Raw genomic sequence first — 22,309 nt, forward strand, 5'->3', positions numbered from 1 at the left:
ATGCTTTTACTCAAAAGCTTGAAGCAAAAAGTTATAATTGCATAACTTATTTTGATAACAAGCTCAACTGAATTTCAAGTCAGACTCAAGTCAGTTTGATGTAATTCAGGTTGAAATGACTTCAACATCCAAGTTGATTGTATACTAAATTTAAGGCAGCAACTTTTTTCCTTTTTTTTCTTTTTTTTCTTTTTTTACAGTAGGGAGTTCTGATATCCATTAAGTGCAAAATATTGTGCTGCATGTGTGATGCGATTTACATTTCTTTAAGAATTTGTAATTTAACAACCTGTGACAGTCACATAATACAATCTAATATACAAGCCTTGTAATGTTTCATTGCATCACAGTTTTTTTTTTTTATCTTCAGTGTTGTTTATAATATTGAGGCTGTCTATCCCCTTAATATTTGTCCTCCTCTCTAATTGTGTACAATTCAAATGCTTTGCAAATGTTTTGTGGTCTGTTCCATATCGAGGGAAGACAGAGACTCTCTCAAATGATCTTTTCTGTACCGTTCCTGCCCTGTCTTGCCTGGAGAACAATGGTCTACATGGACTCAAACAGGCCTCTTTCTCCCCATATTTAGTGGGAGGCAAGTGTTATTTATAATTTAAGGGGGAGGGAATGTTCTCAGTCTAGAAAGTAAACAGAATTTCTCCTGTCCATTATGATGAATCTTTTTAGAGTCCCTATTCCCAGAAGAGAGACTATACATTTTAAAAGGATAAACTTATAAAGGTGAATTATCAACTTTTAGAATTAGTGTCTTATTTAAGAAATTAAGAAATGAACTAATATAGACAGGCTAAAAGACAGAATAAAAGCAACAACTCTAACTAAGTCTTTTTTTTTTTAATTCTTGAATAACCATAAACCTTTGGAGTTCCTTGACCATTGCTGAAAGAGTAAATATATTTAAATTTATATTTTAACTTTATCTGTCATTGCTCAGTTTCATGAATAGTTTAGAGTTTCAGCCTTCAATATTTTCAAGCATTGTATTCACACATTGCATTTTGAGTGTACATTGCTTTTTTTTTCAGAAGTGGGTATACTTTCTACTTTCAAGGGAGCATTCAGGTTACTGAATGCTCCATTGATCACATGAGACAAAGCTTCTGCATTTTAGTCTACAGAATTGACTTTAGTTGTGCTTGGCTTTTGCTACAACAATTCTTTTTTGTTTTTTTTTGTTTTTTGTTTTGATTTAAGCAATGTGCTGCTAATGGCTATGTACTTTTTTTTTCTCTTTCATCATGTGGCCAGTTTCTCATTATTTCCTCAGATTCTAGAGATTTAAAAATTCTGGATCTAATTAGATATTTTTTATCTGAAATGTTCTTTTATATTTATATTGTTACTGCTATTGCATGCAGTTTTTTTTTTTTCGAGATACAATAAAATAAATTCAGTGCCACTGTATCAAATACATAATTTATAATTGAAATGAACAAACTTTATTTAAAAAAAATGTTTAGTGAAGTATGCAAGTAGGTGTTTTCATATCCAAAAGGTCCTGTGTAATTGTAGTGTGGATGATTGTGAGGGGGTGATATCTCTAAAAACAAATAACTTATTGTTTTAGAAAGCTGGAATGCCAGGCCCACGTCAGCTAAATAACGCCATGTTAAGCAATGCTCATCAAGTAAAAACCTCTCTGCTCTGCAAGCTACTGTTTGATATTCATTTTAAGGATATCAAACGGTTTTAAAAATGTTTAAGCTGTATATTAAACTGAACGTAATAGTTTTAGTTACTGTAGCGTTTGGCCTATTTGCAATACATAAGAAGTTATTGCTCTTGTTGTGAAGTGTTTTATGCTGTTCAGTGCTTTGCCTTTATGCTGAAGAAATACATGGGATACAGATCTGTTCAAACTAGAAAGATGTGTGAAGTTCCCAAAGAGAAATCATGCTTGTTTAATCAACTTTTTTTGGAGATTGTACTGCCATCTAGTGGTCACAGGTTGATCCTCATTTACAGTTGTTTTTTGTTTTGTTTTTTTGTGTGTGTGTCTATTAAGGAAATAACAAGTGCTGACACGGTCCACACTAGGGGGCAGGCGAAGAAGCAACGCATTTTGAGGTATTCTGAATGGGTAGATGCACGTTATAGCTATGTGATGTTAATAGCTACATGTAATTTACAGCATAGCAATTGTTAAAGTTTTGTATAACATTTTTAGATAATTGCTTGTGCTAATTTATAACTCAATCAAAACTACACATTAGGCAACATATACCTAGTATATTTGGTATTGTATTATAATAGTTATACAGTTTCAATGTATAATGTGTAATGTTTTCTCATTTTATTTATTCATGGATTATTTATTTATTTTTTTTAAAGATGGCTGACGAGAAGGAAACAAGGGAAGTGCTTTACCCACAGTGGATGGGCCCTGACAAGCATGGGCTCACCATAGAACAAAAAGGTCAAGGAGAGATTTTTGTCACAGAGGTTAAAGAAGAGTCCCCTGCTGCTCATACTGGAAATGTATACGAAGGTATGTAGTTAAAATAACCCTGCATGTTCTGATGGATTGTGCAAACATTTTAAAAATCGTATTTTCTAATGTTTCTAGAATGTTTGATACTTAGAGCAACATTTGAGTGGCATTGCCTTTGTTGGTGTTGAGCTAATGCTCTTGTAGTTCTTCCAAATACAATTTTCATATTGTTTAGTTTGAACTTTCCATGTACTGCCCTTTGTAACAGGTGACCAAATTGTGGGGGCCACCATTTACTTTGACAACATGAGCTCAGAAGAAACAGCTGAGCTACTGAAGACTCTAAATCGACATAAGGTTGGACTAAAATTACAAAACAGGACTGGAGACAAGTCACCTTGCCGCTCTCCAATGGGAACATTGTCGTGGGAAGGACGTGGAGGGTTAGGAGGGTCTAGTTCAGACATTCTCCTGGTAATGTGACCTCAGTTGTTGGTCCATATGTTATATGGTGCCAGCACCATGACCATGTGAACCATACATTCTATTAATTTTTTAATGTTGTTATTCAGTATTGGTACACATTGAACAAACATTGTTACAGTCAGTATCAACTGATTTCAGTTTCATCAGTATTTCCATATTTAACTAATTTAACTTTTATTTGTATATTTGTTTCTTACATTTAAATTTCACACAGACATGGAATATCATACTAATATTGTAATTCCTTTACTTTAGAGTGGAGATGACGAAGACTACAAAAGAATCTTCACTAAGAAGATTAAACCTAGACTGAAGTCTGAGGATCTTGCTGAGGGTGTTGATGTGCGTACAGAGCGTCACAGCAGCACAAGCAGTGATGGTTGCACCGTTACTACAATCACCCGAAGAATAACTACCTACACTGTGGACATGCCGGGGGGGACTAGTCAGCAGATTGATTCCACAAGCCCTGAGTTCAAAATGCAGGTCTTGCAGCATGAGCAGTCGGAGGGGGATTCTTCTCAAATCAGATTACCACATAGTAACCTTGTTAGCAGTGCACACGGAGGTATAAAAATGGGGGACATATCTGTTGGCGGGCCCCATATCACTGGCTCCTCTGTGAAGCACTGTAGCACAGGATCTATCACAGCAACAAGTGAATTAGATGGTAGTGGGAGAGAGATTGCATTTAATGTGTCAGACACTGGATTGTCAGGGGGGAAAGGACAGAGGATGATAGAACGTTTTGGAAGGACTGAAACTTCTACAGGCAGTAGTAATCTCTCTGGCAAAGTAACCATGGGATTAGACAAAGAAGTGGGAAATGTTTCTTCTCCAATGGAAGCTGGTTTTAAAGCATCAAGTGTGATACAAGAAACTGGGTTTGCTACAGTTAAGGGCCCTGTTCTGAACACTCGTGTTTCAGGTTTTTCCATTAGTGGAGATTCAGGGGGCAGTTTTGGCAGGGAATCTTTGTCTGAAACGCTTAAGGATGGGTCTGATGATAAAACCAAATTGTCTAAATTTAGCATAGATGTTCAAGGGCCCAAGGTAAATATTAAACATCCTAAAGCTGAAATCAGCCAGGGTTCGGATTTTGCCATCCCAGATGTAGACGTTAAAGGCAAGTTACCAAAAGTCGAAACTAGTGGATCAGTTGTTCACGCAGAGGAAATTGATGGTGAACTCAGAATATCCCATGTGAAAGAACCACAATTTCAAACTAAACAGTTTACTGTAGAAAGTCCTAATGTAGAAGTAAATCAAAATCTTAAAGATGTTAGTCAAAGAGGTTTTAGCGTAACTGGCAATCAGGATCTGTCAGCTTCATCATTTAGAGTGAAAGGCACTAATTTGGAGGGCTCCAATTTGGGCACTGATGTAAAACTGTCCTCATTTGGACTTGAAGGTCCAAAGTTCCAGGTAACTGATACAGTAGGAAGTCTCCCCGGAGCTAATGTTAAAATTACACAACCAGATATGGACATCAGGGGTCCAGAAAAACACACTGAAGGACATGAGGGTAAAGTCAAAGAAGCCAAATTTAATGTGCCATCGATCTCTGGTCAGGGAACTTATATGCCACATGTAGACTTAAACCTGAGAGGACAAAAAGTGAAAGGAGATGTTAATGTGTACGTTCCAAAAGTTGAAGATCGTGAGAGTGCTAAGGGTGACTTTACGGTTTCAAAGGTAAAAATGCCCTCATTTGGCATGAAAAGTTCAGAAGAGAAGGGTTCAAATATTGATGTAAATCTTGGAAAAGCAGAAATGGAGATTAAAGCAAAAGATGTAGATATCAATACTCTAGATCTTAACATTGAGGGATGTGATAGGCAAGTTAAAGACAGCAATGAAAAGATAACATCAATTTCCGGTCCAACAGTTTCTTTACCTGATGCGAACTTAAATGTGAAGGGGCCAACACAGGACGTCTTCACTCTAAAAGTGAAAGGAGATATTAAAGCATCGAAAGTTGAAATTGAAGGCCCTGACACTGAGGATTTTGAGGGTGCTTTTAAGCTACCAAAAATCAAGATGCCCTCCTTTGGAATCAAAGGTCCTAAAGTGGAGGCACCTGATGTTGACATAAATCTTCCCAAAGCAGACATGGAAATTAAAGCTCCAGATGTGGATATCAAGGGTCCCGAGATGGAAAAATCTGATGAAAAAATCAAGAGCTCCAAATTCAAGATGCCATCAATCTCCGGTCCAAAGATTTCCATGCCAGATGTGGACTTCAACCTGAAAGGCCAAAAACTTAAGGGTGATGTTAATGTGTCTGTTCCAAAAGTGGAAGGAGACATTAAACCTCCTAAAGTCAAAATTGAAGGTGCATACCTTGAAGGTCCTGATGGTGAGTTTAAGATGCCAAAAATGAAAATGCCATCATTTGGTATCAAAGGTCAAAAAGTGGAGGGTCCAGATATAGACGTGAAAATCCCAAAAGCCAATATTGAGGTTAAGGCACCAGATGTGGATATTAAAGCTCCAGAGCTTGACATTGAAGGACCTGAGGGAAAAATTAAGGGCCCCAAATTCAAGATGCCATCAATCTCCGGTCCAAATATTTCCATGATGGATGTGGACCTGAAAGGCCCCAAACTTAAGGGTGATATTGATGTGTCTGTTCCAAAAGTAGAAGGAGATATAAAAGCTCCAAAAGTCAAAATTGAAGGCCCAGACCTTGAGGGCCCTGAGGGTGGGTTTAAGATGCCAAAGATCAAAATGCCATCATTCGGAGTTAAAGGTCCAAAAGTGGAGGGTTTAGACGTTGATGGGAAAGTCTCAAAAGCCGATATTGAGGTTAAGGCACCATATGTAGATATCAAAACTCCAGAGCTTAACATTGAAGAAGCTGAAGGAAATATCAAGGGCCACAAAGTCAAGATGCCATCACTTTCTGGTCCAAATATTACCATGCCAGATGTGGACTTCAACCTTAAAGGTCCAAAACTGAAAGGAGAAGTTGACGTGTCCGTTCCAAAAGTTAAAGGTGACATCAACGCACCAAAAGTTGAAATTGAAGGCCCAGACCTTGAAGGTCCTGAAGGTGGTTTTAAGATGCCAAAGATAAAAATGCCATCATTTGGAGTTAAAAGTCCTAAAGTGGAGGGCCCAGATGTTGACATCAATCTCCCAAAAGCAGATGTTAATGTTAAAGGACCTGAAATTGACATCAAAACGCCTGATCTTAACATTGAGGGACCTGAGGGAAAAATCAAGGGCCCCAAGATCAAAATGCCATCTATGTCTGGCCCAAAGATTTCCATGCCAGATGTAGACTTCAATCTGAAAGGCCCAAAACGCAAAGGTGATGTTGATGTGTCCATTCCAAATGTGGAAGGAGATATTACAGCCCCAAAAGTTGAAATTGAAGGCCCAGAACTTGAGGGTCCTGAGGGTGGTTTTAAGATGCCAAAGATCAAAATGCCATCATTTGGAGTTAAAGGTACTAAAGTGGAGGGCCCAGATGTTGACATCAATCTCCCAAAAGCAGACGTTAAAGGCCCTGAAATTGACATCAAATCTCCCGATCTTAACATTGAGGGATCTGAGGGAAAAATCAAGGGCCCCAAGTTCAAAATGCCATCTATATCTGGCCCAAAGATTTCTATGCCAGATGTTGACTTCAACCTGAAAGGCCCAAAACGCAAAGGTGATGTTGATGTGTCCATTCCAAAAGTGGAAGGAGATATTAAAGCACCAAAAGTTGAAATTGAAGGCCCAGACCTTGAGGGTCCTGAGGGTGGTTTTAAGATGCCAAAGATAAAAGTGCCATCATTTGGAGTTAAAGGTCCTAAAGTGGAGGGCCCAGATATTGACCTCAATCTCCCAAAAGCAGATGTTAAAGGACCTGAAATTGACATCAAAACTCCTGATCTTAACAATGAGGGACCTGATGGAAAAATCAAGGGCCCCAAATTCAAAATGCCATCAATCTCTGGTCCAAAAATTTCAATGCCAGATGTTGACTTCAACCTGAAAGGCCCAAAACTCAAAGGTGATGTTGATGTATCAGTTCCAAAAGTTAAAGGTGACATCAAAGCACCAGAAGTAGATATCAAGGGTCCTGAGCTTGATATTGAGGGTCCTGAGGGAAAAACTAAGGGCCTCAAATTCAAAATGCCTTCTATGTCTGGCCCAAAGATTTCTATGCCAGATGTTGACTTCAACCTGAAAGGCCCAAAACTCAAAGGAGATGTTGATGTGTCCATTCCAAAAGTGGAAGGAGAGATTAAAGGACCAAAAGTTGAAATTGAAGGACCAGACCTTGAGGGCCCCGAGGGTGGTTTTAAGATGCCAAAGTTCAAAATGCCATCATTTGGAGTTAAAGGTCCTAAAGTGGAGGGCCCAGATGTTGACATCAATCTCCCAAAAGCAGATGTTAATGTTAAAGGTCCTGAAATTGACATCAAATCTCCCGATCTAAACATTGAGGGACCTGAGGGAAAAATCAAGGGCCCCAAGTTCAAAATGCCATCTATGTCTGGCCCAAAGATTTCTATGCCAGATGTGGACTTCAACGTGAAAGGCCCAAAACTCAAAGGTGATGTTGATGTGTCCATTCCAAAAGTGGAAGGAGATATTAAAGCACCAAAAGTTGAAATTGAAGGCCCCGACCTTGAGGGTCCTGAGGGTGGTTTTAAGATGCCAAAGTTCAAAATGCCATCATTTGGAGTTAAAGGTCCTAAAGTGGAGGGCCCAGATGTTGACATTAATCTACCAAAAGCAGATGTTAATATTGAAGGACATGCAATTGACATCAAAACGCCTGATCTTAACATTGAGGGGCCTGAGGGAAAAATCAAGGGCCCCAAATTCAAAATGCCATCTATGTCTGGCCCAAAGATTTCTATGCCAGATGTTGACTTCAACCTGAAAGGTCCAAAACTCAAAGGTGATGTTGATGTATCAGTTCCAAAAGTTAAAAGTGACATCAAAGCACCAGAAGTAGATATCAAGAGTCCAGAGCTTGATATTGAGGGTCCTGAGGGAAAAATCAAGGGCCCCAAATTCAAAATGCCATCTATGTCTGGCCCAAAGATTTCTATGCCAGATGTTGACTTCAACCTGAAAGGCCCAAAACTCAAAGGAGATGTTGATGTGTCCATTCCAAAAGTGGAAGGAGATATTAAAGCACCAAAAGTTGAGATTGAAGGACCAGACCTTGAGGGTCCCGAGGGTGGTTTTAAGATGCCAAAGTTTAAAATGCCATCATTTGGAGTTAAAGGTCCTAAAGTGGAGGGCCCAGATGTTGACCTCAATCTCCCAAAAGCAGATGTTAATGTTAAAGGTCCTGAAATTGACATCAAAACTTCCGATCTTAACATTGAGGGACCTGAAGGAAAAATCAAGGGTCCCAAGTTCAAAATGCCATCTATGTCTGGCCCAAAAATTTCTATGCCAGATGTGGACTTCAACCTGAAAGGCCCAAAACTCAAAGGTGATGTTGATGTGTCCATTCCAAAAGTGGAAGGAGATATTAAAGCACCAAAAGTTGAAATTGAAGGCCCAGACCTTGAGGGTCCCGAGGGAGGTTTTAAGATGCCAAAATTCAAAATGCCATCATTTGGAGTTAAAGGTCCTAAAGGGGAGGGCCCAGATGTTGACATCAATCTCCCAAAAGCAGATGTTAAAGGACCTGAAATTGACATCAAAACTCCTGATCTTGACATTGAAGGACCTGAGGGAAAAATCAAGGGCCCCAAGTTCAAAATGCCATCTATGTCTGGCCCAAAGATTTCTATGCCAGATGTGGACTTCAACCTGAAAGGCCCAAAACTCAAAGGTGATGTTGATGTGTCCATTCCAAAAGTGGAAGGAGATATTAAAGCACCAAAAGTTGAAATTGAAGGCCCAGACCTTGAGGGTCCCGAGGGAGGTTTTAAGATGCCAAAATTCAAAATGCCATCATTTGGAGTTAAAGGTCCTAAAGGGGAGGGCCCAGAAGTTGACATCAATCTCCCAAAAGCAGATGTTAAAGGACCTGAAATTGACATCAAAACTCCTGATCTTGACATTGAAGGACCTGAGGGAAAAATCAAGGGCCCCAAGTTCAAAATGCCATCTATGTCTGGCCCAAAGATTTCTATGCCAGATGTGGACTTCAACCTGAAAGGCCCAAAACTCAAAGGTGATGTTGATGTGTCCATTCCAAAAGTGGAAGGAGATATTAAAGCACCAAAAGTTGAAATTGAAGGCCCAGACCTTGAGGGTCCCGAGGGAGGTTTTAAGATGCCAAAATTCAAAATGCCATCATTTGGAGTTAAAGGTCCTAAAGGGGAGGGCCCAGATGTTGACATCAATCTCCCAAAAGCAGATGTTAAAGGACCTGAAATTGACATCAAAACTCCTGATCTTGACATTGAAGGACCTGAGGGAAAAATCAAGGGCCCCAAGTTCAAAATGCCATCTATGTCTGGCCCAAAGATTTCTATGCCAGATGTTGACTTCAACCTGAAAGGCCCAAAACTCAAAGGTGATGTTGATATGTCCATTCCAAAAGTGGAAGGAGATATTAAAGCACCAAAAGTTGAAATTGAAGGCCCAGACCTTGAGGGTCCCGAGGGAGGTTTTAAGATGCCAAAATTCAAAATGCCATCATTTGGAGTTAAAGGTCCTAAAGGGGAGGGCCCAGATGTTGACATCAATCTCCCAAAAGCAGATGTTAAAGGACCTGAAATTGACATCAAAACTCCTGATCTTGACATTGAAGGACGTGAGGGAAAAATCAAGGGCCCCAAGTTCAAAATGCCATCTATGTCTGGCCCAAAGATTTCTATGCCAGATGTTGACTTCAACCTGAAAGGCCCAAAACTCAAAGGTGATGTTGATGTGTCCATTCCAAAAGTGGAAGGAGATATTAAAGCACCAAAAGTTGAAATTGAAGGCCCAGACCTTGAGGGTCCTGAGGGAGGTTTTAAGATGCCAAAGTTCAAAATGCCATCATTTGGAGTTAAAGGTCCTAAAGTGGAGGGCCCAGACGTTGACATCAATCTCCCAAAAGCAAATGTTGATGTTAAAGGACCTGAAATTGACATCAAATCTCCTGATCTTGACATTGAGGGACCAGATGGGAAAATCAAAGGTCCCAAGTTCAAAATGCCTTCTATATCTGGTCCAAAAATCTCTATGCCAGATGTTGATTTCAACCTGAAAGGTCCAAAATTGAAAGGTGATGTTGATGTATCGGTTCCAAAAGTTAAGAGTGACATCAAAGGACCAGAAGTAGATATCAAGGGCCCAGAGCTTGACATTCAGGGTCCTGATGGAAAAATCAAGGGCCCCAAATTCAAAATGCCATCTATGTCTGGCCCAAAGATTTCTATGCCAGATGTTGACTTCAACCTGAAAGGTCCAAAACTCAAAGGTGATGTTGATGTGTCTATTCCTAAAGTGGAAGGAGATATTAAAGCACCAACAGTTGAAATTGAAGGCCCAGACCTTGAGGGTCCCGAGGGAGGTTTTAAGATGCCAAAGTTCAAAATGCCATCATTTGGAGTTAAAGGTCCTAAAGTGGAGGGTCCAGATGTTGACATCAATCTCCCAAAAGCAAAAGTTGATGTTAGAGGGCCTGAAATTGACATCAAAACTCCTGATGTTGACATTGAGGGACCCGAGGGGAAAATCAAAGGTCCCAAATTCAAAATGCCTTCCATATCTGGTCCAAAAATATCTATGCCAGATGTCGATTTCAATCTGAAAGGTCCAAAACTTAAAGGTGATGTTGATGTGTCCATTCCAAAAGTGGAAGGAGATATTAAAGCACCAAAAGTTGAAATTGAAGGCCCAGACCTTGAGGGTCCTGAGGGAGGTTTTAAGATGCCAAAGTTCAAAATGCCATCATTCGGAGTTAAAGGTCCTAAAGTGGAGGGTCCAGATGTTGACATCAATCTCCCAAAAGCAAATGTTGATGTTAAAGGGCCTGAAATTGACATCAAAACTCCTGATGTTGACATTGAGGGACCTGAGGGGAAAATCAAGGGTCCCAAATTCAAAATGCCTTCCATATCTGGTCCAAAAATAGCTATGCCAGATGTCGATTTCAATCTGAAAGGTCCAAAACTTAAAGGTGATGTTGATGTATCAGTTCCAAAAGTTAAAGGTGACATCAAGGCACCAGAAGTAGACATCAAGGGCCCAGAGCTTGATATTGAAGGTCCTGAGGGAAAAATCAAGGGCCCCAAGTTCAAAATGCCATCTTTGTCTGGTCCAAAGATTTCTATGCCAGATGTTGACTTTAACCTAAAAGGACCAAAACTCAAAGGAGATGTTGATGTGTCCATTCCAAAAGTGGAAGGAGATATTAAAGCACCAAAAGTTGAAATTGAAGGACCAGACCTTGAGGCTCCTGAGGGAGGTTTTAAGATGCCTAAGTTCAAAATGCCATCATTTGGAGTTAAAGGTCCTAAAGTGGAGGGCCCAGATGTTGACATCAATCTCCCAAAAGCAAATGTTGATGTTAAAGGACCTGAAATTGACATTAAAACTCCTGATGTTGACATTGAGGGACCTGAGGGAAAAATCAAGGGCCCCAAATTCAAAATGCCATCTATGTCTGGCCCAAAGATTTCTATGCCAGATGTTGACTTCAACCTGAAAGGTCCAAAACTCAAAGGTGATGTTGATGTATCAGTTCCAAAAGTTAAAGGTGACATCAAAGCACCAGAAGTAGATATCAAGGGCCCAGAGCTTGACATTGATGGTCCTGAGGGAAAAATCAAGGGCCCCAAGTTCAAAATGCCATCTTTGTCTGGTCCAAAGATTTCTATGCCAGATGTTGACTTTAACCTGAAAGGCCCAAAACTCAAAGGAGATGTTGATGTATCCATTCCAAAAGTGGAAGGGGATATTAAAGCACCAACAGTTGAAATTGAAGGACCAGACTTTGAGGGTCCTGAGGGAGGTTTTAAAATGCCAAAGTTCAAAATGCCATCATTTGGAGTTAAAGGTCCTAAAGTGGAGGGCCCAGATGTTGACATCAATCTTCCAAAAGCAAATGTTGATGTTAAAGGACCTGAAATTGACATCAGAACTCCTGATCTTGACATTGAGGGACCTGAGGGAAAAATCAAGGGCCCCAAATTCAAAATGCCATCAATCTCCGGTCCAAAAATTTCTATGCCAGATGTTGATTTCAACCTGAAAGGCCCGAAACTCAAAGGAGACGTTGATGTGTCCATTCCAAAAGTGGAAGGAGATATTAAAGCACCAAAAGTTGAAATTGAAGGACCAGAACTTGAGGGTCCTGAGGGAGGTTTCAAGATGCCAAAGTTCAAAATGCCATCATTTGGAGTTAAAGGTCCTAAAGTGGAGGGCCCAGATGTTGACATCAATCTTCCAAAAGCAAATGTTGATGTTAAAGGACCTGAAATTGACATCAAAAATCCTGATCTTGACATTGAGGGACCTGAGGGGAAAATCAAGGGCCCCAAATTCAAAATGCCTTCAATCTCTGGTCCAAAAATTTCTATGCCAGATGTTGACTTCAACCTCAAAGGCCCAAAACTCAAAGGAGATGTTGATGTGTCCATTCCAAAAGTGGAAGGAGATTTTAAAGCACCAAAAGTTGAAATTGAAGGACCAGACCTTGAGGGTCCCGAGGGTGGTTTTAAGATGCCAAAGTTCAAAATGCCATCATTTGGAGTTAAAGGTCCTAAAGTGGAGGGCCCAGATGTTGACATCAATCTCCCAAAAGCAAATGTTGATGTTAAAGGACCTGAAATTGACATCAAAACTCCTGATCTTGACATTGAGGGACCTGAGGGAAAAATCAAGGGCCCCAAATTCAAAATGCCATCAATCTCTGGTCCAAAAATTTCTATGCCAGATGTTGACTTCAACCTGAAAGGCCCCAAACTCAAAGGAGATGTTGATGTATCCATTCCAAAAGTGGAAGGAGCTATTAAAGCACCAAAAGTTGAAATTGAAGGACCAGACTATGAGGGTCCTGAGGGAGGTTTTAAGATGCCAAAGTTCAAAATGCCATCATTTGGAGTTAAAGGTCCTAAAGTGGAGGGCCCAGATGTTGACATCAATCTCCCAAAAGCAAATGTTGATGTTAAAGGACCTGAAATTGACATCAAAACTCCTGATCTTGACATTGAGGGACCTGAGGGAAAAATCAAGGGCCCCAAATTCAAAATGCCATCAATCTCCGGTCCAAAAATTTCAATGCCAGATGTTGACTTCAACCTGAAAGGCCCAAAACTCAAAGGTGATGTTGATGTATCAGTTCCAAAAATTAAAGGAGACATTCAATTACCGGAAGTAGATCTCAAGGGCCCAGAGCTTGACATTGAGGGTCCTGAGGGGAAAATCAAGGGCCCCAAATTCAAAATGCCATCTATGTCTGGACCAAAGATTTCTATGCCAGATGTTGACTTTAACCTGAAAGGCCCAAAACTCAAAGGAGATGTTGATGTGTCCGTTCCAAAAGTGGAAGGAGATATTAAAGCACCAAAAGTTGAAGTTGAAGGCCCAGACCTTGAGGGTCCTGAGGGAGGTTTTAAGATGCCAAAGTTCAAAATGCCATCATTTGGAGTTAAAAGTCCTAAAGTGGAGGGTCCAGATGTTGACATCAATCTCCCAAAAGCAAATGTTGATGTTAAAGGGCCTGAAATTGACATCAAAACACCTGATCTTGACATTGAGGGACCTGAGGGAAAAATCAAGGGCCCCAAGTTCAAAATGCCATCAATCTCCGGTCCAAAAATTTCTATGCCAGATGTTGACTTCAACCTGAAAGGCCCAAAACTTAAAGGAGATGTTGATGTATCAGTTCCAAAAGTTAAAGGAGACATTAAAGCACCAGAAGTAGATATCAAAGGCCCAGAGCTTGACTTTGAAGGACCTGAAGGAAAAATCAAGGGTCCCAAATTCAAGATGCCATCAATCTCTGGTCCTAAAATCTCTATGCCAGATGTTGACTTCAACCTGAAAGGCCCAAAACTTAAAGGAGATGTTGATGTGTCAGTTCCAAAAGTTAAAGGAGACATTAAAGCACCAGAAGTAGATATCAAGGACCCAGAGCTTGACTTTGAAGGACCTGAAGGAAAAATCAAGGGTCCCAAATTCAAGATGCCATCAATCTCTGGTCCTAAATTCTCTATGCCAGATGTTGACTTCAACCTTAAAGGGCCAAAACTAAAAGGTGACATGGATGTGTCTGTTCCAAAATTGGAAGGAGATATTAAAGGACCAAAAGTTGAAATTGAAGGCCCAGACCTTGAGGGACCTGAGGTTGGTTTTAAGATGCCAAAGATCAAAATGCCATCATTTGGCCTTAAAGGTCCTAAAGTGGAGGGCCCAGATGTTGACATCAATCTACCAAAAGCAGATATTGAGCTTAAAGCACCAGATATGGATATTAAAACTGGAGAGGTTAACCTTGAGGGACCTGAGGGCAAAATCAAGGGCCCCAAGTTCAAGATGCCATCAATATCCGGTCCAAACATTTCTCTGCCAGATGTTGACTTCAACCTGAAAGGCCCAAAACTCAAAGGTGATGTTAATGTATCTGTTCCAAATGTTAAAGGAGACATTAAAGCTCCAGAAGTAGATATCAAGGGCCCAGAGCTTGACATTGAAGGGCCTGAAGGAAAAATCAAGGGCCCCAAACTGAAGATGCCATCAGTATCTGGCCCTGAAGGTCCTAATGTTGAGGTCAATATTCCGGAAACAAATGTTAAAAAGCCAAAGTTCAAGATGCCAAAATTTAAAATGCCAAAATTTGGTTTTAAGTCACCCAAAGGAGATATTGATGTTAATGTGCCTACTAGTGATGTCAGTATTACATCACCAGACATTGACATCAAAACCCCTGATCTGGACATTGATGGACCTGAAGGAAAGATCAAAGGTCCCAAGTTAAAAATGCCTTCTATGTCTGGTCCAAAGATCTCTATGCCAGATGTAGACTTCAACTTGAAAAGTCCAAAAGTCAAGGGTGATATGGATATCTCTGGACCCAAGATTGCAGGTGACATAAAGGCTCCCAAAGTGGACATGGAAGGTCCCGATTTTGATATAGATGGGCCAGAGGGTGGCTTGAAGATGCCTAAATTCAAAATGCCATCATTTGGATTCAAAGGACCTAAAATGGAGGGCCCAGATGTTGACTTCAATATCCCAAAAACAAATGTTGATGTTGAAGGACCTGATCTTGATATTGAGGGACCTGAAGGGAAAATAAAAGGTCCCAAGTTCAAAATGCCTTCAATGTCTGGCCCAAAGATATCTATGCCAGATGTTGACTTCAACTTAAAAGGTCCAAAACTGAAAGGTGATGTTGATGTGTCCATTCCAAAAGTGGAAGGAGATATTAAAGCACCAAAAGTTGACATTGAAGGCCCAGACATTGAGGGTCCTGAGGGTAGTTTTAAGATGCCAAAGATCAAAATGCCATCATTTGGACTTAAAGGTCCTAATGTGGAGGGCCCAGATGTTGACATCAATCTTCCAAAAGCAAATGTTGACGTTAAAGGACCAGAAATTGACATCAAAACTCCTGATCTTGACATTGAGGGACCTGAGGGAAAAATCAAGGGCCCCAAGTTCAAAATGCCATCAATCTCCGGTCCAAAAATTTCCATGCCAGATGTTGACTTCAACCTGAAAGGCCCAAAACTCAAAGGTGATGTTGATGTGTCCATTCCAAAAGTGGAAGGAGATATTAAAGCACCAAAAGTTGAAATTGAAGGCCCAGACCTTGAGTGTCCCGAGGGAGGTTTTAAGATGCCAAAGTTCAAAATGCCATCATTTGGAGTTAAAGGTCCTAAAGTGGAGGGTCCAGATGTTGACATCAATCTCCCAAAAGCAAATGTTGATGTTAAAGGACCTGAAATTGACATCAAAACACCTGATCTTGACATTGAGGGACCTGAGGGAAAAATCAAGGGCCCCAAGTTCAAAATGCCATCAATCTCCGGTCCAAAAATGTCTATGCCAGATGTTGACTTCAACCTGAAAGGCCCAAAACTCAAAGGTGATGTTGATGTGTCCATTCCAAAATTGGAAGGAGATATTAAAGCACCAAAAGTTGAAATTGAAGGCCCAGACCTTGAGGGTCCCGAGGGAGGTTTTAAGATGCCAAAGTTCAAAATGCCATCATTTGGAGTTAAAGGTCCTAAAGTGGAGGGCCCAGATGTTGACCTCAATCTCCCAAAAGCAGATGTTAAAGGACCTGAAATTGACATCAAAACTCCTGATCTTGACATTGAGGGACCTGAGGGAAAAATCAAGGGCCCCAAGTTCAAAATGCCATCAATCTCCGGTCCAAAAATTTCTATGCCAGATGTTGACTTCAACCTGAAAGGCCCAAAACTCAAAGGGGATGTTGATGTGTCCATTCCAAAAGTGGAAGGAGATATTAAAGCACCAAAAGTTGAAATTGAAGGCCCAGACCTTGAGGGTCCTGAGGGAGGTTTTAAGATGCCAAAGTTCAAAATGCCATCATTTGGAGTTAAAGGTCCTAAAGTGGAGGGTCCAGATGTTGACCTCAATCTCCCAAAAGCAAATATTGATGTTAAAGGGCCTGAAATTGACATCAAAACTCCTGATCTTGACATTGAGGGACCTGAAGGAAATATCAAGGGCCCCAAGTTCAAAATGCCATCAATCTCTGGTCCAAAAATTTCTATGCCAGATGTTGACTTCAACCTGAAAGGTCCAAAACTCAAAGGTGATGTTGATGTGTCCATTCCAAATGTGGAAGGAGATATTACAGCCCCAAAAGTTGAAATTGAAGGCCCAGACCTTGAGGGTCCTGAGGGAGGTTTTAAGATGCCAAAGTTCAAAATGCCATCATTTGGAGTTAAAGGTCCTAAAGTAGAGGGCCCAGATGTTGACATCAATCTCCCAAAAGCAAATGTTGATGTTAAAGGACATGAAATTGACATCAAAACTCCTGAAGGAAAGATCAAAGGTCCCCAATTCAAAATGCCTTCTATGTCTGGTCCAAAGATCTCTATGCCAGATGTAGACTTCAACTTGAAAAGTCCAAAAGTCAAGGGTGATATGGATATCTCTGGACCCAAGATTGCAGGTGACTTAAAGGCCCCAAAAGTGGACATTGAAGGTCCTGATTTTGATATAGACGGCCCAGAAGGTGACTTGAAGATGCCTAAATTCAAAATGCCATCATTTGGATTCAAAGGACCTAAAGTCGAGGGCCCTAATGTTGACATCAATCTCCCAAAAGCAAATGTTGATGTTCAAGGACCTGATCTTGACTTCGAGGGACCTGAAGGGAAAATAAAAGGTCCCAAGTTCAAAATGCCATCTATGTCTGGTCCAAAGATCTCTATGCCAGATGTTGACTTCAACTTGAAAAGTCCAAAGGTCAAGGGTGATATGAATGTCTCTGGACCCCAGATTGCAGGTGATATAAAGGGTCCAAAATTGGACATCGAAGGTCCTGATTTTGATGTAGAGGGCCCAGAAGGTAGCTGGAAGATGCCTAAATTCAAAATGCCATCATTTGGAGTCAAGGGACCTAAAGTGGAGGGCCCAGATGTTGAAATCAATCTCCCAAAAGCAAATGTTGATGTTAAAGGACCTGAAATTGACATCAAAACTCCTGATCTTGACATTGAGGGACCTGAAGGAAAAATAAAAGGTCCCAAGTTCAAAATGCCATCTATGTCTGGTCCAAAGATATCAATGCCAGATGTAGACTTCAACATGAAAAGTCCAAAGGTCAAGGGTGAAATTGATATCTCTGGACCCAAGATTGCAGGTGACATAAAGGCTCCAAAAGTGGACATCGAAGGTCCTGATTTTGATGTAGAGGGCCCAGAAGGTGGCTTGAAGATGCCTAAATTCAAAATGCCATCATTTGGATTCAAAGGACCTAAAGTGGAGGGTCCAGATGTTGACATCAATCTCCCAAAAGCAAATGTTGATGTTAAAGGGCCTGAAATTGACATCAAAACTCCTGATCTTGACATTGAGGGACCTGAAGGAAAAATCAAGGGCCCCAAGTTCAAAATGCCATCAATCTCTGGTCCAAAAATTTCTATGCCAGAAGTTGACTTCAACCTGAAAGGCCCAAAGCTCAAAGGAGATGTTGATGTGTCAGTTCCAAAAGTTAAAGGAGACATTAAAGCACCAGAAGTAGATATGAAGGGCCCAGAGCTTGACTTTGAAGGACCTGAAGGAAAAATCAAGGGTCCCAAATTCAAGATGCCATCTATGTCTGGCCCAAAGATTTCTATGCCAGATGTTGACTTCAACCTAAAAGGTCCAAAACTTAAAGGGGATGTTGATGTGTCCATTCCTAAACTGGAAGGAGATATTAAAGGACCAAAAGTTGAAATTGAAGGCCCAGATCTTGAGGGTCCTGAGGGAGGTTTTAAGATGCCTAACATCAAAATGCCATCATTTGGACTTAAAGGTCCTAAAGTGGAGGGCTCAGGTGTTGATATTAAAGGACCTAAAATGGACATTAGAACTCCTGATCTTGACATTGAGGGACCTGAGGGCAAAATTAAAGGTCCCAAGTTTAAAATGCCTTCCACATCTGGCCCAAAGATCTCTATGCCAGATGCTAACTTAAATTTAAAAGACCCCAAATTCAAGTGTGACGTGGATGTTTCTGGACCAAAGATAACAGGTGACATGAATGCTCCAAAATGGGACATTGAAGGTCCTAATATTGATATAGAGGGCCCAGAGGGTGGCATAAAGATGCCAAAAATCAAAATGCCTTCATTTGGAATGAAAGGCCCTAAAGTGGAGGGTCCAGATGTTGACGTCAATCTCCCAAAAGCTGGTTTTGATATCAAAGGACCTGAAATTGATGTTAATGCTCCTGATCTTGACATTGAGGGACCTGAGGGGGGTTCAAAAGATCTTAAGTTCCCAAAATTCAAAGGGCCCAACTTTGGAATAAAGTCTTCGGGTGGAAGTCTTTCAGTACCTGAAAAAGATTATAAGGCGAGCAGTGATATTAACATTAGTGGACCAGATGCTAACATCAAGGTTCCAAAAACCAAGAAATCTAAATTTTCACTTGGAGTTAAGAGCCCAAAATTGAATGCAGACATTCCTGATGCTGGTGGTAGTTTAGATGGACCTGATATGAACATAGATGTAAAAGGAAAAAAGGGTAAATTCAAATTGACCAAAGGGAAAGGGAAGTCCAAAACTTTTGATGGTGATCTGAAGACTGAAGTTGTCAAGTTGGAGACAAATGAACCTGATTTACAGTTGAAGTCAACCAAAGTAAAGAAACCTTTTTTTGGAAAATTACATTTTCCTGATGTGGAATTTGACATTAAATCTCCAAAAGTTAAAGGTAGTTCTGCATCAGGAACTATTAAATCATCTGATGTTGATTTGCCGTCTGCAAGTCTTAAAGCGGATATTCAAACACCAGATGCTAGTTTGGACAATCCAGATTTCAAAACAAAAAGGGGGGAAATAAAAATGCCAAAAATCAGCATCACTGGCTCTAAATTAAAAACTCCTGAACTGGATGTTAGAGGTGGAACATTGGAGACCTTGCATTCCCCAGATGTCAGTGTAGCAGGATCAGGCATTAATGGAAAAGGCAATGTTAAAATTGATATGGAAGGAAAAACACAGGGGACAGTGCAGTCTGTAAATGTCCATGGCGTGGCTTTAGATGCTGATTTAAATCTCACTGAACGAAAAGGAGTAGAAGGGAGCATTGAAATACCAGGTTTCAATGTGAAGGGACAAAAGGGAGTGGCTGCAAGTGGGTTAGACATGAAGCCAGAAGCATCATTATCTGGGGTTGGGTACCCAGAAGGTAATGTAACCTTTCCTAAAATCAAAGTGCCAAAGTTTGGTGTTGCATTGCCTAAAGTAGAAGGAAAAGAGATGGGCGTAGATGTAGGTTCAGGTGAATTGGCTGCTGGTGTTAAAGTTAGTTCCCAAAGTCTAGAAATGCAGAGCACTGAGATGAAAAGCAGTGGTGGAAAAATGAAAGTCAAAATGCCAAAACTGTTTTTCAAATCTAAATCTAAAGGTGGCAGTGCAGCTGACCTTTATGTTGAGGGAGAAGATGCTGATCTTACAACTAAAGGTGGCGCAAATGTGTCTAAGGAGTTAAGTCTTAGTTCTGGGGAATTGATAAGTGGCAAGTTGGCAGTAGAGGGAAGCTCTGGATTTAAGGGTTCACCAAAGAGTAAATCCGCCTCCCTTGATTTTTTCAAAAAAACACGACATCACTCCTCTGTAGGTGATGAGGGAGGTTTAGCTGTCCCTGTTGCTCCTGAAGGGCACTTACAGGCTGAGGGTGGCAACATTTCAATAGATGGTGAAGAAACAATGATTAAAAGCAAAAAAGGAAAGTTGAAGTTTGCAACAATTGGAGGTTTTAGCTCGAAAAGTAAAGGTTCGTATGAAGTGACAGATGAAAGTGAGGTTAGGATTGAGGGTGCTGGTGGAGTTGCTCAGCCTTTAAAGAAGTCCAGAATGTCGTCGTCATCTAGCAGTGATAGTGGTTCAAAAGGTAGTTTTCGGTTACCACAACTCGAAATAGCCGTTTCGCCAAAGAAATAGTTTTTTACACTAGTATATATATATACACAGTACACTCACTTTTTTTTTTTTTTCATTTTGTTGACTACATGCAAATCTGTCTTTCACTTAAACAATAGTGCACTGTTTCTTCAATTTCCACAAATGTTCTTTACAGGCATTGATATTTTTTGAATCACAATTTAACTGTAAATAAGAGACATCTGTTATGTAATTTTAATTTTTTTGTTTTGTAGATAGGAATTTCATGTCCAGTCCAACAATGTGTGTAGTTGATACAAAATATTCTGCATTTAGCTTTGATTTGTCATCTGATAACTTGTTATATTTTTATACCATTGAAAGTTTTGGGATTCTTGTCCTTTCTAAAATTGTCTGGATACATTTACACACAAGAGGCATGATTTTACAATAGTTATATTTGAAAGGATTTTATGACTTCAACTTCTTTTATGCATTTAGTGATGTATCATATGTACTCATCACAGATCAATAACTGATTACAACAGTGATTAACCAGATATAATTTGTAAGCACAATGAAGTTTAAGGGCTGTACAAACTGTAAATAAATTGATTCAAAATAGATACATTTGATAACATAACATTGTCTCCCACATAATATAACACTTCAAATATTATGGAATTTACACAGAGATTATAATCTTCTAAAGTATTTATATCTAAGACTTTCTTTTCCATTGATTAATTGAATCTCTTTAAAATGCACACCAGGTAGCAGTTGACAAACAAAAGCTGCAACTTGTTTAATTTTAATGGTTTCTAAGGCATTTTACTCTTTGTTATATCTTCCACATTTCTTTACATCCAGTTGACTCTCTCTCTTCCTCTCACTAAATTTATGAAATGTCGTGCTTTAATGTGGGGATATAACTACAGGGAGTCTAATGCCAATGGTTAAACTTTAATATTTTGAAAAGACATAAAATGTGCATTGCCCTTGTAAATAATGGGACATTTAGGCTTCAAGTTTAACTCTTTCTTGTATGATTTGCAAAACTTAAATAAAGTGATCAACTTTCAATACATGCTTGTGGTGAGAACGTTACTCTTTTCATTTAAATCTTATATGATGTAAAAACGGTAAAACCACACATAGAACTTGCTTGTTCGAACATTAACTTCAGGATTAAGATCTCTAAATGCCTAAAAATAAGACTGCATTTGGTAACCCTGTTAAATCTAACCATTGTGCTTTTAGCTTTCTATGAATACTTTGATAAGAGCCGACACCAAGAAAACAGGAAATGGGCTTTCCTGTCCTGCATGGTTCTTCAAATCATCACTAAGGAAGGAAATGCTCAGGAAATTCCTTTAAGGGAGGAAAGTGTGGTTTGTTTTGTATGCAAATATTCGTTAGCAGAACTGGGATGAGCAACATGCACGCATTCGTTAGTTAACTTGAAATCTTTGACAAGGAACTTAAGCTGAGAGGAATACAGGCAAAAAAAGTTGTTGTTTTTTCTTTCTTTTTTTTTTCTGACTTCATTTGAAAGGTAAGCCAAATAATTTTCTTTTACTATGCAATGCTACTGACCTATTGGGTGGATATGCACTGGGTTCATTTTCAAATTCCCAATTTTTAGTGATACGGACAGTCAAATTTTACGAGAGACAATATCTTACAGAATTTATTAGAATTAAACTGGTTTCAAATTTGTGTGCTTGGTATCATGTTATTGCTTCATTCCAAGACATGCCTTTTTATAAATCAAAGCCAAGATGACAATTATGACTATGATAAAAATAATAATATTAAATTAAATCGATAGTTAAAAAAAATTAAGTATTAACAGTGCATAAGGGCCAGGTTATTTGGTGTTGTTCAACATTAAAT

The 22,309-nt window shown here is 39.8% G+C and overlaps 1 protein-coding gene across 1 annotated transcript in view; it reads left to right on the forward strand.

Annotated features, from left to right (window-relative positions):
- The window catches only part of ahnak (AHNAK nucleoprotein), a 32,178-nt gene extending 10,678 nt beyond the window's left edge, over positions 1-21,500 (forward strand). Inside the window, exons 2-5 of the mRNA XM_039648586.2 lie at positions 2,027-2,088; positions 2,353-2,509; positions 2,721-2,926; positions 3,194-21,500. Coding sequence (XP_039504520.2) covers positions 2,353-2,509; positions 2,721-2,926; positions 3,194-20,473 — 17,643 coding nt within the window. The 5' untranslated portion in view covers positions 2,027-2,088 and the 3' untranslated portion in view covers positions 20,474-21,500. The remainder of the gene's footprint in view (positions 1-2,026; positions 2,089-2,352; positions 2,510-2,720; positions 2,927-3,193) is intronic.
- Positions 21,501-22,309: the final 809 nt, after the last annotated feature.

Source organism: Pimephales promelas, chromosome 9 (genome assembly GCF_988280905.1).
Source record: "Pimephales promelas chromosome 9, fPimPro1.hap1.1, whole genome shotgun sequence".
Classification (NCBI taxonomy): Eukaryota; Metazoa; Chordata; class Actinopteri; order Cypriniformes; family Leuciscidae; genus Pimephales; species Pimephales promelas.